General features: G+C 37.1%; 1 protein-coding gene across 3 annotated transcripts in view; it reads left to right on the top strand.

The window, feature by feature from the left end:
- DMD (dystrophin) overlaps window positions 1-19162 on the top strand; it is a 1951120-nt gene that overhangs the window by 822092 nt on the left and 1109866 nt on the right. For all 3 annotated transcript variants that reach the window (XM_036016633.1, XM_036016635.1, XM_036016634.1), the window contains one exon: window positions 12414-12608. In XM_036016633.1, coding sequence (XP_035872526.1) covers window positions 12414-12608 — 195 coding nt within the window. The remainder of the gene's footprint in view (window positions 1-12413; window positions 12609-19162) is intronic.

Below are 19162 nucleotides of genomic sequence, written 5' to 3'. Positions count from 1 at the left end.
TCTTCAATGATTACTTAAGACTCTCATTGTATGGAACATATTCTTAGAACAGATGAATAAAATTAATTCAAGTGTATAGCTTTCCTAACTTTGCTTTTCGTGAAAGGAGACAAGGGGTACAGTGTCTTCAAATCTGCCAAGTTTTCGGATATTTCTTCTGCTCTCCTTTATGAGCCGATGGCTTTTGAAACCTAAAAGTGCATTTGAAATTTAGTTTTATTTTTAATAATACAAATGCATTTATTCACAGACACTCCATAACATAATTTTGTTTTAAAAGTTCCATGATCGTTACCCTTTTATCTATCTAATCTTCTGAGTGTAGTATTCAGTAACAGACAGCTATGTAATAGAACTGAATGGAAGTCTAAGATGACAGAACCAATAGTTCTGAAATACATACTTAACATTATATATGTAATATTTGTACTTAAACATTATATTGAATATTTATCATACCACAATGGACTCACTTTTAAGGCATTAACCAGTACTTCACTGAAAATTTCTAATTCAGGTGATTATCACACAATTTCTTAGATATTATTTCTTCCTAGCCAGTTTTCAAACTTCCAGTTCCTTCATCTTCCAAATTATCCAACACATAAGATACACATACAAAAAAGACTATACTCTGTAATCATGAGCAATTTTAAAAAAGTAAAATGGCTCCTTTAACCTCTGCTAAATAGAGGAAAGTTTTATTTAGTGGTGGCTACTCCATGGATAAAAAGTGCATGGATAAAATGAAAACCAAGACTTCATGTCCACAAATTTAAGATGTTTAGATTAATTCATAATTTAGAGGGAGTATTAGCTGTTTAGTTGGGTAGCAATGCATGGGCATTTATTGTCAGGATAAAGTAACTGCGGAAGTTTCCAGGAGAGCGATGCAAATAGTTTTCCATACTAGTTAGTTAATTCTGAATTAATAGAATGTCTGGCTGGCAAAAATATAAGTAAATGAATTCTGTGACAAATACAGTAATCTGTAATGTTAAAACTCCTTTTCTGATCTACGAAGTTCAAATGTAGTACTCATTAATATCTAGGCAATTACAAATATGTATGAAACATATGAGTAATATCATCCACACTCTGTTATAGGTCCTTGCATCGTAGATACAGGTGACTATTTGCGTGAAAATTATTTTGAGGAATCTAGACCCTTTTATTCACTAGCCTCCCTAGTGAAAAAGAGTCTCTTTAATGTACTGTTCCGAGACCTTCCTCTTTCCTCCAACTTGCCCACGTGTCTTTCACTTCAGTCTTCGCAGTGTGGTTTCCTTTTCTTGGGACTTTCTTTCTGGATCTTTCCATGCTCATCTCCTGTCACCTTTCAGGATGGAGAACAAATACATTCTTCAACATCCTGTCTGATGTAGTTCACAAGACCCTGTTCACCCCTCTGTCATGTTCTCTATAACATTAGCCAGATTATTTCCCTTAACAGTAATGCTTACCATGATCTGAAAAATGTAAGGTTTATTTGTACACTTGTTTATAATCTCTCTTGTTCCATTAGCATTCAGGTTCAGTGAAGGCAGAGCGTTTGTCTTGTTGACTAGTGTTTTCCCAATTCATAGATTCTGCCGCAGAGTAGATGTTCACTAACAGCATTTTACACGAATGAATGAATGGGTAGAGATCACCTTCTTGTGGAATTCTCTACAGCTCAGAATTATTTGTTCTGTATTCTTACAAAAAGCGGTGTCTCAATGCCAGTCTACCACTACGTGAAGGTTTTCACTCACCCACAGGAAAAGGAAAAAATAAGAGCAAATATGTTATGCTTTTTATAGAGCTGGATTTATAGAACAGTTGTCCTTTGCTCTGAAAGTGTGGCTTTCTGCCATTGGTGTTGGTAGGAGGGGTCATAAAATAGCCTTCCTTTCATCTTTTTTCTTTCTTGCTGTTTTATTGTTATGTTGTGACAATGCCCTTTACTAGAAAAAATAAAGGCTGGAATTTGATGAGGTTCCTTGACATTTTCCGTAGTAGTTTACTGACCTATGAAATACAAAGTCTTGGCACCATCAGTTGGGAGAAACTTACTCGTGTGGAGGGACGCCATCCCATCAAGTTCCTATGTTGGTTCCTTGAAGTTTGACAATGAGAAAGGGAAGCCCCGAAACCCAGGCTGTCTCCCGTTCGTGTGGCCTCACAGACAGTAACAGCCGGCCTCACAGGCATTGTCTGCTACAGGAAGATTCTGCACTTCCTCTTCTCATGTGGGAGAAACAAATACAAGAAAAATATGCAGAAAGAGTGGATTAGGGCATCACAACACCTGCCTAATATATATATGTGTATATATATATTTACATTTTTATTTTTTAAAAGGTTTTATTTATTTATTTTTAGAGAGAGGGGAAGGGAGGGAGAGAAGCATCCATGTGTGGTTGCCTCTTACATGCTCGCCCCCCCCACTGGGAACCTGGCCCACAACCCAGGCATGTGCCTTGACTGGGAATCAAACCAGCGACCCTTTGGCTCATAGGTTGATCCTCAGTCCACGGAGCCACACCAGCCAGGGCTATTTTCATTTATTAATTGTTTTTCTTTTTTTATTGTTGTTCGAGTACAGTTGACTCCATTTTCCCCCCAGCACCCACCCCACCCCAGCCACCTCCACCTTCCACCCTTGATCCTTGCCCCCTTTGACTTTGTCCATGTGTCCTTTATACATGTTCCTTGATGACCCTTCCCCTTCCCCACCGTTATCCCCACCCCCTCCCCGCTAGTAACTGTCAGTTTGTTCTGTATTTTCAGTGTATATACTTATATGTAATAAATGTAACAAAACAGTATTTGCTTGTTTATAGATATTTTCATCCTCCAGATTGAAATCCCTTTTTTGTTTGTTTGTTTCATACACATAGACTCCATAATAGCATCTTTTGGTAGTGCTATTTGGAATCCAGAAAATACGACAAAACAGTGTAATTTAACACAAAAGCACTACCGCTCCTGTGCTTTATCAAAATTGAAAACTGAAAACATGAAGATGCCAAATTGGAAATTTACGTTAATGTGTGTGCTTTCTTTGTGCTCTTCGTTTCCCCATAAAAAGCCATGCCAAATATTTCACTTAGCTCTGTGATTCACAGGACATTTTTAGATTCATGGTTTTATCTAATTCTTACAATCTTAAAAAATAATGCTCGGGATACAAAAAGTGGGCAAATTAAATCAGTATTCTGAAAAGTTTTGAGAGATGAAAAATGAATAAAGTTGTTTTCATTTGGCAAAACAGTTTATTTCTTTTCTAGCTGCTTTCACAAAGAGGTTTGGGAAATAGAAGGTATATTAAGGCTTCAGTTAATTACCCTTTTAGAATAGATAAGGTGAATGTAGACGGGATTGTGTGAATAGGGTTTCTTAGGTTCAAAACTGGAAAATTCGCTGGCCAGAACAGTGCAATTTCACATTAGAATTCTTACCCTGGCAAAATACAAGGATAATTAGTTTTTGGAACATTGACAGAAAACAAGCTATTTCAGGAGAAATTATCTTGATTGTAAAGACCAAGGTGTCCTTAAAGTTACCAAACCCTAAGAACTGAGCATAATCTTGATAAGAGAAAAAATGTTTTTTTTTCCAGTGACTCATGTTTGCAAACTTATTTATAACTTGCCCAAGTATATAATTTTAGGAAAATATCATTAAACACACTAGTTTCTGTACCCAGAGCCGTACTTCATTTATTTGGAGGTTGCATGGACATGGCTATAAATTACATGGAGTGTGGCCAAGGGCCAGAAAAGGAGTGGAACAAAAGGCCACCGGATTGGTACATTGATTTCATAAAGTTCACGAAGCAAAGTTCACTGAAAGTTCTTAAGGAGAGGACTATTCAGGCCCTTTTTTGAAGATTAAAAAAAAAATCACTCCTGAGTTTAGAGATAATTCTAATAAACTTCATTATTTTGTTGTTCTGACCCTAGTAGATTAAAAACCAAGAGGAAGAGGAAGAAGAAGAAATGACCAAACATGAAATAATAGAACCGCCCTGGCCTGGAAGAGAGGGGGGAAAAGGAGCCCTCTTTATAAGAACGTAGGGACACTTGGCCTTGAGAAACAGTTTCGCACAGGGCAGGACAAATGAGAGAATGAGTGAGAGAGAGATTATTTGTCGTTATTACTATGTATTCGATTTGATTTCTACGTAGCATAGATAATTTAATTATTTTAACAGTTTATTCGCAAAGAAAATTATGTTAAAAATCGTTATTCTCTCATCTACTAAATGTAAGTGTTTAACCCATAATGGCATATAGCACATTAGCTTTCTAATCAGAAAATACTGCTACCAGCTGCTTTTCATACGCGTAGCTATCTATCTTCACTCTGTGTGCATATGCGTATAACTATATGCACATATAAATGCATGTGTCTCATTGTTAGAAACATTTGCATACATAGGTTTACTTTGTAAAATAGATACTTTACTTTAGAAGATGCCTGCTAAGCTCATCAAGATGTTATTTTTAGTAGTTTACTATCCACCTACCAGTAGTTGCAAAATATCTGTTTTGTAACTTCCTTTTCTTATAGGCATATCAAATACTTGTGACTATTTTAAAGGAGAATAGAATTGGAGGTAACTATCAAAATCATATTATTTAGAATTAGGTTATATAGTTTTATAAATAGCATTTCACTATATTTCGAGGTTACTAGTGCCTCTTCAGATGAAGAGCATTTAAATAAAGATAGTTTCCTTTGCCAGGCCAAAGAAATAGGAAAACTTTTGAGCTTAACAGAAACAATCCAGAATGCATTGGAAGCATTAAAATGGTCATTTCAAAGTCACAAAAAATAATAAATATCTGCCATGTCACTGATTGCTTAAACCTTAACTAAATATCTGCTTTGGTTTGAGTATTTTTCTGAGGTATTTTTCACGTGTTATTTTTTTGTTCGCATTAAATTAAATATATGCATGTATGTATATGTGTGCTCATGTTCACATGTGAGCATTTTAAAAAGTTCCTATGTATTCCCAAACCCATACATTGGGACATTGTATTATCAAGAAATACATACTGGGTATGTACATTCAAAGTTTTACGTGAAGAATTTGGGAAGAGTTAGCATGGGTTCAAAAGACTGCCTGGCCACAAGTCCCCCCAGATATTTCAGCTTGCTATCAGGCATCTTCCACGAAGGGGCTAAAATCAATATCTTCTAAAGCGATCTGTATAAAAATGCCCCAAACAATTATTTCTTTCTTTGTTCACATATAATGAGTTACATGAACATCTGAGAGGCAACTGAAGAGCAAAGATATGTATATGTAATGGCATTTAGCTAGTGGGCATTAAATTGGTAAAATACGACATAGTTAAATAAATGAGAAATACCTTTTAAGTCTATACCAATGAAGATTACATTATGAAATGAAGCAAAGAGTTGTGCTTGAATTCTGGGAATTCCAAAATGGAAATTATATTGCTGCTGTGGGTCCCAGCAATTCTAGCCAAATATCTATTTTTAAAATTATCCTTTTAAGCTGATAGTTTTTCCATTAATTTATTCCACAAGTATTTTTGATAACGTACTCTATGCCAGGTGCTGTGTATGCATGAGTCTTCACTATGTTTATTTTGCATTGTAAGGTAGCTAGGGTGTAGAACCTTGTTCATTAAATCATTGTGTTACTTGACAGGTGATTTCTTACAAGGTAGACTGTCTGTCGGTGCTTCTGTGCTGGCGCTCACTTTGAGGGGATCCAAAGCCCTTTCCTTTCGCTTCTTTCCTCACCACTCTTAGTGACTAGAATTCTACCCTGTCACTAATTTATGTGAATTCATTGAGAAATCCTTGTTAAAATGCAGATGTTTTCCTATGAAGGATAACACTCTAAACCACTATAAGCCATTAACACGTTATTGAGATTCAGTTTATCAGTTTCATTAGACAGTAACCAAGCTGGGCCCTGAGGAACTGGGGAAATGGGGCGGTGTGGTCGGGAAGAAGGAACGTGAGGCAGCTCAGTGAGCCGGTACAGCCAGAACCTTTACACAGGACACTACACACTTCTGGCCTCTTGGAAGGAGGCCGTAGTTAAATACTGGCAAATCCAGCTCCGCCGCAAAGCTCTTTCACTGACGGCCTGCCCTGCTCCACAAATTCATTCTAATTTTCAAAAATGAATCATGTGACTATAAGGGAGGCTTTCCTGCAGTCTTTGATCATTTTATGTCTTTCCTGTGTTTTATTCTTTTGAAGCAAAAGGTAGATTATAAGCTAATAGAGTTTGTTGATCAAGGAATCTCATTCAAAGGTTGAGCCCTTTTTTGTTGCAGAGCCTTGACATAGGTCACTTTCTAGATGATTCAGTGGAGGGGGGCATACCTAAGAGCAAACACTATCCCACTGCTGTTTCCTCTATGTAAGATCACAGGCAATCCATTTGGACTCACCAGGCTGATTATTCAAGGTCTTTTGACCAGTGACTTACTTAAGAGCACATGAGACCAAATACGGTCACGTCTCTCAGACCACCATGTCGCTTGGAATGTCCATGTCATTCCAAACAGTGGACGGGAACACAGCGCTGTGTCACAGGCTGTATCACATTACTTTTGTCCAGATTTTCATCCATTTTTCATTAGTTAGACTGTCTCACGTGTGTTGTAATCTTGTCTTTTGTGTACTTCATTATTTGAGTCTTTTTTCTCTCTATGGGTTAACAGTATTTTTTTGTGTGCCCAATTTGCTTCTTTAACTTGCCTTTCAGGCTTATCATTTCTAGAAATGATCAAGGACAAATAAATAAAGATAGGTCAATTGTCCTCACTGTAGTAATCTCTAGAAGGAAACTTAATTGTCTTTCTCTGAAGACTTTTGTGACTAGTTGTACCTGTGTAAGAAAACTGAATTCTTTCCCATTTCCATGTCACTCACGAGCCTTCAGAGCTCACATAAAGCCTATAATCCCATTTAGGATTTGCATGCCATTGTACTATTACTTTTAAAAATCTATAATATTTGCTCTGGCTGGTGTAGCTCAGTGGATTGACCACCGGCCTGCAAATCAAAGGGTTGCTGGTTCAATTCCCAGTTAGTGCACATGCCTGGGTTGTGGCCAGGTCCCCAGTAGGGGGTGCACGAGAGGCAACCTCACATTAATGTTTCCCTCTCTCCTTCCCTGCTCTTCTCTCTAAAAATAAATAAATAAAATCTTTTTAAAAATCCATAATATTTAAGAATGTCCTTTTGAGAAAAGATAGCCATATTTAAAAGATTTTTAAAGTTAAAAGATTTTCGTATGATAGCTCACATCAAGTCATTAATAAATAATCTGGATTTATTTTGAAGGTTTGGAACACCTTTCACTTGATTAACATTAACAGAATTTAAAAAGGCTGTATCACATTACTTTTGTCCACATTTTTATCCATTTGTCATTAGTTAGACTTTGAAGGCATTGACATATTTTCTATATACCACATTTATATTTATACTAGAGCTATAGGTATTTTAAAGGAATGTATTAAAATAATGTGGCAGCTGGCACATTTTCCATCTGCAGCTTCTTTGACCTCATAAATCATAAATGTACCAGTAACCACCCATTTGAAACTTATATTGAGGAGAGAGGACTTGCCTAAATCACGGCGGAAGTTGTTTAAATCACGGTGTTCTAACAACTTAGGTATAAGGCACCATTTATTTCAAAACAGGATTGCCTTCATCTCACACAGTTATGTAGCCCCTCAAAAAACCAATTTTAAGTAACAAAAATGTACACATGGTTTTTTTTTTTGTATACATATATACAAAAAGATTGTGATCACTGAAGTTTCAGAGAAACCAAAGTTCTTTTTTAAAACCTGATGAGTGATATCTAGGCCTGCTTCCATAGCTCAGAATCTAAAAACTGTTTCTAACTCAACTTTAGCTGTTGCAAATCACAGTTTGGTCCCCTAATGATCCATTTTAAGCATCGCTCGAGCTTTTCATTTCTTAATAAAAACAGGTTCTTTGGGGCTTTCTTCCACATCTCTTGATTTTCATTCGCAGAAAATGAGGAGAGTGTATTCTTCTGGGTACATGTCATTAGAAAGGACTATGAACAGAGAGAAATAAAATGAATTAGTATGGCTAGAGCACTTACTTGCTAATGATGCATGAATATCTATAATGATAAAAGGTGGTGAAGAACATTAACAAAAGCAAGTTGATTTTCAAAAGGTTAGACAGGATTTGTACACATCAGAATTCAGGATATAATTATTCAAGGCAGAGTTAATGAAATTCAAATGAAAAATGCAAAAATCTGAATATGAGTTACATGGATTCTGCATAAAGAAGAGAATATGAACGTGGTACTTCCAATTATACTGATTTTTAAGTAACTGTCTGAAATTTTTATTAAAGCAAGCCGAAAGTCATTCAGTGGATGTAGTTTACTCATTATGGGGCTGCATATGCTGTCAAAGGCAGGATTTATTTTAGGGAGTAGATGGTAAACTAGATCTCCAAATCTCTGACTCTCTTGATTAAAATTTTAATAGTTTCCTATATAGGAAAATTATAGTACAGCTCTCTATGTAAAAATCTATTACATATAATACATCTATATATAAAATCAATAAGAACTTTATAATAAATGAGAATATTCAAAATTGATAAAACTGGGTTTTCCAGAAAATGACTTGACATTTTCCCAATTTTGTCAAAGAGTTATTTTGAGGTATTTCTGTTTTGCCATACAAGTTCACAGGATTTTTCCTGTAATATATACCACTTAACTTTTCCCATCTATGATGACGCACTATGTATCAGAATGACAGGAGGCATGAAGTCGTCCACCAGGTCAGTTTTTGTTACATGTTTTAAACATATGATATTAACCTCTTAGAATGTAACTTAGAAAATACACCTGAGTCAGTGCCCACAGGTAACTGTAACCAGAAGGCATTTAGGTATTGTAGACATTTAATTACATTTATTTTGCACAAGAACAAGTAGAAAGAAGATCACTTATTTACCAGTAGTTTAGGGTCACAGATATTGTGATGTTTTTCATCATTCAGCTCCTTTCTAAAGCTATAGAATATACCTCGCTATTTCTTTGATTGCCTTTAGCAACTGTAACACGTTTAATATGTCTAATTGCGTTGGAAAACCTCATCATGCCATGTCTGAGCATAGGGTGCATAGGATGCGGTATAGTTGGTCCACTTATTTCCGTGGAGTGATACCAACTGCTCTGAGACTTATGTATGATAGTGTTCCAAAATAATCACACTGTGCTTATTAATAGGGCATGCCCTAGCTGCACTGTGATAGCTAATGATTCTTTGAAGGCTGTTATAATCAGATCAATAAGGACTTCATCTTTAAAGCAAAATGAAAGCAAAATTGGTGTCTAGAACCAGATACAAAATGACCAATTATTTGAAAAATTCCAGGTTTAAAGAGATGCCATAACATTCTCCTAAAAGAGAATTCCATTCAAATGTAGGCAAAAACGTGTTTTCTCTTCATGTGCTGAGGAATATTTTGTAGGAGGAAAAGAAGTACATGAATCAATATGTAATCAAAGAATCTGTGACAGACACACGTCAAGTGGTAAAAAGGTCAGTGAATGAGGAGCTAGAGCCCAGTGGGCGCTGGTCCTCAGAGCCCTGAAGCTGATGCTGGATCTTCTTTCTGAGACACAACTCTGATCTTCAAACCTGTATGGTGAAAGTTAATTACTATTTAAATAAATGCCATTTTTATGTTCAACTTGATGCAAAATAAAAAACGACCCCCAAACACCAAAGAATTACAGATTTGGGTTTTAAGTTGTGTTTTAGGGAATTAAATCCAAGGCAGTAGTCAAATGTGAATTTCAATGCCTATTTTCATGATTGTATTTAATGGTTCAATTAAGTTGCCTGCTATTTATAATTCATATTTACTATACATATGGCATCGATATGAATTTAAGACAGCTGAGAGTGTCCCAAATGTAGGTAATGAAGAGCTAGAGGACTAAATGTCAAAAGAGACATAGAAAGGAGGTATAAAGAACTTAGAATCATTTTCTATTTAGGAGAAAAGGATGATAGGATATCAAAACCTTGGGAAAATCACACTAATTTTTAAAAATGAGACTCAGATGATTTCTTAATATTGTGAAAATATGGGTCATTGTAAAACAACTCTTTTTGGTTAAACAAAAATACATGCATACAGTACACATACATACATGCATACATACATACAGGAGAGAAACTCTATCCCTAATAACAAAAACCACTGTTCTATAGCAACTTACACATATAACATGCATTCAATTACAAAGAAAGGTAATTGTACCATTTAATAAAAATTATGGAGAAAAATATCTTGTTTCCAGTCACGTAGAACTATCCCTCTGGAATTGGAGCAACCGATGCAAATAAGAAAGACAAATTTATTAACTTGGAAATTTTTCTTAAGAACAATAGTCAGCGGTCTGATGGGAGGTACAAAAGTCACAGTAAATTTGCTCGACTTGTGTTGTTGACTCTACTGGTTATTGTTAGGCCGAGTGTGTTACTGAAAATGGCAAATTCAAATAGCCTGCTAGTTCATTTTTCTCCTTACCTGGTGAAATAGTTGATTCAAGATGAAGAAATTGAGAATTTGGATTAAAAAAAATCTATGGCTAAGCCTATGAAGTGTCCTCATCAAATGCTAGCCTCAAAGTCTAATATGATTTTAAATGGAAAATTAGAAGCGCATGTAGATTATCATCCCATTAATTATGAAGGAATGTGTGTCAGGTATTTGGTTATGATATGCACATTAAGCCGAACTTTGTAAAAGGTATCATTACACATTTAAGCTAATTTGTGTAATGCTATGAATTTGCAGTGCTGTAAGTAGATGAGACATCTAAATTAGAATTATGTCATTTTTATATTATGTAAGAATGGAGCACAAGAACCCTGGATGTGGGAAATTAAAAAGAATGCATAAATGGACCAGCTTATAATTGCACTCATCTTGTGTGGCTTCAGTCTGGGATCCTACACGCCATTTAATTACACTACTGCCAGAGTGAAGATGGTTTTGTCATAAAGGCCAGGCCATAATAAATGACTGTGTTAGCACGCCTGTCACCAGAACTCCACCAGAGGCCTACCGAACCCTCAGCTGATCCCATCAACAGGCAGGGGGCGGGGGGTTGATTCAAAGCAAAGTTACTAGGAAACTAATTTCAATTACAAGAGTTTTGCTGCTTATACAGAGTGGGGGGAAAGTAGGTTTAGACCTGTTCATATGGAAAAAAAAGAATACAATGATAAAGAAATGATAATATAAGAATAGCCTGTGTTTCATGTATTCAGCACTGTAAACCTACTTTGCCCCCCCCCCCATACTGCACGCAGAAGAGAGCAGAGGCCATCTCTCCTTATGAATTTGCATATCACATAGAATGTATTCTTGCTCTTATAAGGAATAGGGAAAGAGGCACTGCTGGCCAGGTCCGAAGGGACTCTGAGCTGCAAGTGCCCATCACATGTAGCCCTTGAATGCCAGGTAGGAAAGCACAGGTACAGGAGGAGAGGCTGCTGCTCCCCTAGGTGTTCGGGGTTTCTGAAGTTCTTATTACAATATGAATTCCCCCCTCAGGCCTACTCACCTAATGCCTAAATTAGCAGCTTAACTTCCTAAGAAACTAGCATCAGAGAGACAACCTGATGCCTAGAATTTGGAGGAGAGGGATGCTTAATAGTAGAGTACATACCAGCCAAGAGCACTTTGCCCCTCTTGTATTCAATACCTCAATCAAAATTAGGGGGAGCCCTGGTTGGTGTGGTTCAGTGGATTGGAGTGCTGGCCTGCGAACCAAAGGGTTGTAGGTTCGATTCCCAGTCAGGGTACATGCCTGCATTGAGGGCCAGGTCCCCAGTAGGGGGCGCGTGAGAGGCAACCACACATTGGTGTTTCTCTCCCTCTCTTTCTCCCTCCCTTCCCCTTTCTCTAAAAATAAATAAAATCTTTTAAAAAAAGATTAGGGGGAAGGGTATAGGAAAAGTTCCTTTTGTATGAATACCACAGATGAAGACACCCCCATCCTACTCTACACCAAGTTTTTAAGGAACCTTAAAGTTACAGTTTATAAACCAGTTTTTAAAATGATTCTTTTCTCAGGATAAACTGCCCTTCTCATGACCTTATGGCTCTTGGTCTTTCATCCTTATATTCATGGTACTAATGTGTATGTATCTCTTAACATAAAAGGTCCTAACACTTTTGGAAGGAGAGGGTACATAGATAATAACCTTTTTGATAGACTTATCGTGCATTTTTATCTACTTTCAGCCCTCTGTCAGCTATAATCTGGAATCTATATAAACTCAAGAGAGGTCTTTTCATTATTACGAAGCTAAAAGAATTGTCCTTTTGTATATCTATACCAGCACACGGTCCGTGAAGAGTCGGTGAAGGTGATGACCGAGGACATGCCTTTGGAAATTTCTTATGTGCCTTCTACTTATCTCACTGAGATCACTCATGTCTCTCAAGCTCTGTCCGAAGTGGAACAGCTTCTCAATGCTCCTGACCTCTGTGCTAAAGATTATGAAGATCTCTTTAAACAAGAGGAGTCTCTGAAGGTAAAAGCAAAGCACTTTCATTTAGATTTCACAAGGTGATCACACCAATCTGTGGCGGTACCAACACAATTGACTTAAGTGTGTAAAGTGAAGGCATTTTGACTTGCACATGGAATTCTTAAAACACTTTTCAGATGGTTAGCTTTAGAAATCTGGGCTGGAAAGAAAAACGTAAGTTCACAGAGGTATTTTTTAGTATTTCATGTTGAGGGAGCTACTAAAACAAAGGACTACACAGAAATAATGGCTTGACATACATTCATTCAAGGCAGAAGGTGCGCATGAAAAAATGAGTTTTGATAGTTGAACGGTTTATTCCCAGCTGATACCTTACTTGCCTGTCTTTTCTTATAAAAGGGGAAATTGGATAAGGTTTTAGAGTGTATCTATTGTACGTTGTTTTATGTTTATATTTTCTACTTAAATTTACATAGTCAATTTCAAATTAGTGTCAGTATTCATGCCACACACTATATGAAATCTAATTGAATAAAAAGCGAAAAAATATTTTGTTTAATAAAAGTACCAGGGAGAGGCCACCAACCAGATCTACCTTTTCTCAAACCACCAACTACAAGTTCTGAATTCCAAAGTAAGGCGAAACGTGATAAGGAAATAGGCTTTGAGTTTTAGAGGGAAGTATCTGAAGATAAATGAATGTAGCATCAAGGAAATGTCCATAATAATGCGTGTCTCAAGATAATTTTTGTGATCATACACTTTATACTCAAAATGAAATATTATAGTGTAGCCAGAGCTTGGTATTTTCTAATGCAAATAGCATAAAATTATAAACAGAAAATAAGTTTGCTCTCAGCAGCGCCTATTAGCCAAAGTATTTTTTATATTTGAAATGATTTTTTTGAAAGCTCATGCCATATCACACATTTATCTGCATAAGTCTACAAATAGATAAAGCTCTTTGTTTGTTTTGGAGATCAGAGTTGCACCATCCAAGTGACTTGAGTTTTATATCTTACATTATATCAACTAAAGCTGTAAACTTAAGGCACTGAAGTACAGTGAGAGAGGCAGAGCTCTCTGGAACCACTCCATCCATTTTAGCATCGGGCTGTTTCTCATTCTCTTTGAAGTAAAAGTCAAATGGCTGATGAGTACAGTGGAGGAAAGAAACCCTATCAATTGATACAGGAGACATGCCAGGAGACATTAATAATGACAGGAGACATTATTCACAGGAACTGATTTCTCATGACAGCACAGTTCGTGAGTCCGTCATTGTCATTCAACCTGTAAATCATGGCTAATGAGCTAATATTCATTCTTTTCCATGTTCATGGACATATGGGTCAAGGGAGCAGCGACCCTAAACTGATTCAGTTGCCAATGGAATATCTTTGTTTTCATACATCTTAACACGGTGCACTCAGAATGATGGGTCTCTGGCTACACTCGTAGTTAATCGTTCGGTCTTCCAGATATAGTTAATAATATTGTAGCTGACACCAATTGTGGTGATATTGATTACTGTGGTTTGTGAAAAGCAACTGCAGGTTTAATTTAACTGGATAATTGAACCCTCATTAGATGTAGTTTGGGGCATGATTCCATCTCATTCCCAACACATCTCCCGCAGCAGGCAAATGGGCTTCCTACCTTTGCGGGCTTTCTGAAGGGGGATAGTTTTGATCCCAGTCTTTCAATGAATATGTATTTCCTCTTAAAGGCATTCATCTTTGTCATTATCCTGTAGTAAAAATAGAAAAGGAATGCATAAATTGTACAGCTGCTGGTTGGGAAGGTTTGAAATTAAATTGTGGTTGATTTTATTCCTGACAGATTTGCATGAATCAAATTATAGAGCTGTAGTAGCTATTGCTGTTGTTTAACATGCATATTTCTGGCAAGTGCAATATAACACAAATAATGTGTGATAAGTTAAAATAATTCCTTTCTGGATAGAATATAATTAATACAACACGTGATTTTCATACATGTATTGAATTGGGAAGCTCCCCAATCATTTTGACAAGGACCAAGCAGATAAATACCTATTTATACATGGAAGTCTTCATTCCATACCTGGTACACTAAGTAGCTCAGGCACAACTAGTGATGAATGAGGAACATATACTTAAGTAATATTTATTCATTTTTAAAAGAGTTTTATTTATTTATTTTTAGAGAGTGGGGAAGGGAGAGAGAACGAAAGGGAGAAAGAGAGGGAGAGAAACATCCATGTGTGGTTGACTCTCTTGTGCCCCCTACTGGGGACCTGGCCCACAACCCAGGTAATGTGCGGTGCCTGGGAGTTGAACCAGAGACCCTTCAGTTCGCAGGCTGGCACTCAATCCACTGAGCCACACCAGTTGGGGCTAAGTAATATTTATTCTTACATCAAAATCAACATTGGCATTATGAAGCCGTTTATTGTGATTGTTTATATGCAAAAAGTTAATAACATTAGTTACATAGTTGATCATTGAACCTGCCTGGGTTGTGGGCCAGGTCCCCAGTAGGGGGCAGGCGAGAGGCAACCACACATGGATGTTTCTCTCCCTCTTTCTCCCTCCCTTCCCCTCTCTAAAAGTAACTAAATAAAATCTTTATTTTAAAAAAAACATGAAACGCTTGATGAAAACCAGACTGCACAGAGTGGCGTAAGGGCGAATAGGACTACTGAGGGGCAGGGGTCCTTGGGATGGCAAGGGTTGTGATCGTGACTGTGAATAGTGTGGAAAGACATTGCAGCAAAGGCTGCAAGAAGGGAAGGGAGTCAGCCTTGCTGTCTGGGCATCGTAAACAGTCAGTGTGAAGGCCCCCGTGTCAGGAGCGTGCCTAACTTGATCAGCGGACAGCAGAAAATCCACGGTGGCTGGAGCAGAATGAGCTTGGGAGGGTGGTAGGGCATGAGTTCAAAGGGGCTGTGGATGTCCGGACTGTGGAGGGCCTGGGGGACCATTGTAGAAACTACCTTTCACTTGGAGTGGGATGGAAGCCATCGTAGGTTTTAAGAGGAAATGAGTGCCATGATCTGATTTATGCACTGGTTGCAAGGAGAACTGTGGGGGATCAAGAGCAAAACAAGCACAGCTGGAAAAGAGATACGGATGGTGTGGACTGGGGTGGTAAAGAGAGGATTTTAGATTCTGGAAATGGTTTTAAAGTGCAGCTAGCAGATTTCTTTGTTTATTCAGCCAGCAACTTGAGCGCAGTTGTATGAAGACCCATTCCTAGTAGATTCGGGGGTCAGGAATGTTGGGGTGTCCTGCGAATTTGGCAGAGGGTCCCTTGAGGGATGTGAGATTTATTCTCATTGATATTTTGTGCCTTCCATACTCATCTTGCCTTGAAGGGAGTGAAGTATTGGCCCTGGAGGTCTTATTAGCATGATCAAAATCTCTCTCCTTTAGAATGTGTTTTGTTGCATTGAAGCACATGTTTAATAACGCCAATCACGTGAGTGGGGACAAGACTTAGGCCATGTGCAAATGGATTGTTCTTCCAGTCTGAAATTAGGGGAATAAGATAATGGAAGAAGGTGCTGTATGTACAAATCTGAAAAAGAAAATAAAAGAGTAACTCTCTGGACACATTGTAATACAGGGGCATGCAAGATAGAGGGTTAGATTTTTCACCAATTTATATCTCTACAAAGGGATATTGCAATTATTCTAAATTAAATAATTATGGATCACATGAAACGTCAAAGCAGGTTTTGATTACAAATGCTTTTTAAATTCCACATAAATTTTCTAATAGAATAGTTTGGTGCACAGAAAAATAGGAATGTTATTAATGTATTACCATAATGTAAGAAGTGATCTTTTGGATTATATATAACATTCTGAATAATGTAATCATTTAGTGATTTCTCTAAGGAAACATTCAAATTTTTCAGCCAACACATTTATTCAGTTATAAATATAATTCCTTTCTTCAACTGTTTTTATGATTTGGGGATTTATTTGTTTAATTTGCTATTTACACTTGTGAATCACTTTATAAATCTTAATCTGTTCACTGAAATTTAAATCCTACTTAAGTCATTTCTATAGTACTTCATTTTTCATTTCCTTTATAGTGAAGAGATTATAGATATTTACTGCATTGTAGTCATGCCCAGTTCATATTTATATGTGCTTTGGTACAGTCTTCCTTTGTATTTAATCCATGTCTGTTTTATAGGAAATTACTCATTGTTTCTCTCTGCGGTTATTTTATCAGGCCCAGCAGTTGTCCTACCTACTCTGACTCCCGTGCTGCAGCTTACTCCTACCTCTGCTAAAATGTACTTTAAAAAGAACTCATCGCTACCCCTTCCATTCTCCCAGCCAGACCATTTTGATAATCCCCATTCTATAAATTCTGGAAGTCAGAAACTTGCCCAGTAGCATGTACAACTCAGGAGACCGGTAGAAATTTTGCGTTTGTGATGATGTTTGCAGGGAGGCTCTCCTTCACTTCATGAACTAGTCAAGCTTTTCTTTGACCAATTATAATGCCGTTATTTTTGAGCCGTGACATATAATTACAGATGTTCTTTATTCAAAGGCAACACATCCTCCCATGGAGAATGTTTTGGCCAAAATAAATAGTTGTGTTTAGGGAGTGTTTTTCACATGTGGACCATAAGCCGTGAAGAAAAAATCTAAAGGGCAAGTTACCAGAGAGCCACTAAAAATAACTTTAAAAACTTCTTTAGAAGCTCAGGAAAATCTAATTAATAAGTACTTTAATGCTTTTTGATTGAACCCTCTCCCCAATTCGGTCTGTCATTAATGTACTGCCTGGGAGCCAGACGGGGCACCAAGAGGATGAGAATTAGATTTCTATAGGGTGTTGCCTTCATCTGTCAGATAAAGACAAATTCCAGAGTGTGACAATGACCTAGAGTTTGAGTCTTTGGAACTCCAACTTCGTGTTTTCAATGTTAAGATAGATCTACTCCCCAATGGCTGCTGTCACAGCAGCTACTAATAGGCTGCTATAATTCTTTTTTCTTAGAAATGGAAGTGGTGTGCCTTTCTGTTAACCAAGTTACAATGGGTCTCAAGGCGTTTTTGTTAGCTGAAACTCCTTAGAGCCCCGAATGTGAAAGCAATACTGCAGGGTTGTCTGAAAAATGCACACACATGCATTTGAGTGTGTGTGTAGCCATGGAACTGGAGCGCCGCATTTGTTAAAATGGTGAGACTCAGTCAGCGGCAGCAGAAGATACGATTTCCCCATTTGCAGTAGTTTGTAAATGAGTCATCTACTCTCTCTGACCTGTCCTCTGTGGAGACCGGCATCTATCATACATAGGATCCGTAGGAAGACAAAAATAGCATCGTGTGTGCCTTGTTTGCTACTGTATCTACAACTCCTAGAACAGTACCTAACACTGAGCAGGCACGCAGCGTACATGACTTAAATGACTGAATGGCAGTCCGGTAAGTGGACTGTAATATGGACTCTGCAGTCAAAGAGGACACAGTAGTGTTAATCTGCTGTCAGTCCCAAAGCTGAAAAAAGAAAATGAAATAGCCTCTTTGCACATTATATTGAGTTAAATCATTGAGATGCGTGAATTCTAGCAATCTCCACACAGATGCCAGCACAGAGACATGTGGTATAGGTTTGTGTATACTGAGTTCTAAACCAGTCATCTATGAAAGTGTATGGTGGGAAACCCACATGTAATGAAAATATTAGTGACATCTTTCCCAGGGACTGAGCTTGCATTTTGTGGTTATGACAAGTCGTAGGCAAGTCGGCAAAGCACAGGATTTGAACCTAAAAGATTTCGATTAGACCCTGAATCTGACTTTTAATATTTGTGTCCTTTGTCAAGTCCCATAAAATGTTGAAGTCCCAGTTTTTTATAACTTTAAAATTAGATCAGTGATAATGCTTGTGCCCACCTACTCAGTGTACTACTGTGAAGAGAAAACGAAATTACATGGGATTATATAAATTTTAAGATTTTTAAAACTCGCATTCCTGCATCAAATATTCAACATCTCAAAAATTATGGTTAATTAAATGTCCATGCAAATAATCCTAAACACAAATTGCCTTTAAGAATGTGGTAAACCTCATAAAACTGCATATTGGTACGTACAAAACTTTAACTAAAATGTTAACAATAGCATAAAATATACATAAAGCTATTTCCAGATTTAGCAAATAGCCTAAAGGTAAAAAGAAAAGTTTAAAGTAAAAGCAGAAAATGAACACCGGCTAAAAAAATGTTTGCTTTCCACAAAAACATCTGTTGGAGAATCTTATATACTTTCAATTATATTCCTTTACTGTATTTCCAAAACTCCATATTACTTACTCGAGGTACAATTTTCTGTTCTTCTATTGATTTTAAGTCCCAAATAAATAAGTCACTTTTTAATATTTTTTTGAGGTACAGGAATGCAAACTCTGAATTGTTTCAAGGTCCCATGCACTGTGGCTTTTACCAAGAATAGGATGCTGTTTTCTAGTTATTCTGTTTGGTTTTGTTGTTGTTGTTGTTTAGAGTTTGGTTTTAAATGAGATATGTTGAATTACATGTTTTCTAGTTCTGTGTCGGTATTTAAAATTCTGTGTTCTAAGTT

The sequence above is a fragment of the Phyllostomus discolor genome, chromosome X (genome assembly GCF_004126475.2).
Source record: "Phyllostomus discolor isolate MPI-MPIP mPhyDis1 chromosome X, mPhyDis1.pri.v3, whole genome shotgun sequence".
NCBI lineage: Eukaryota > Metazoa > Chordata > Mammalia > Chiroptera > Phyllostomidae > Phyllostomus > Phyllostomus discolor.
This window is presented reverse-complemented; position numbering and strand designations above follow the sequence as displayed.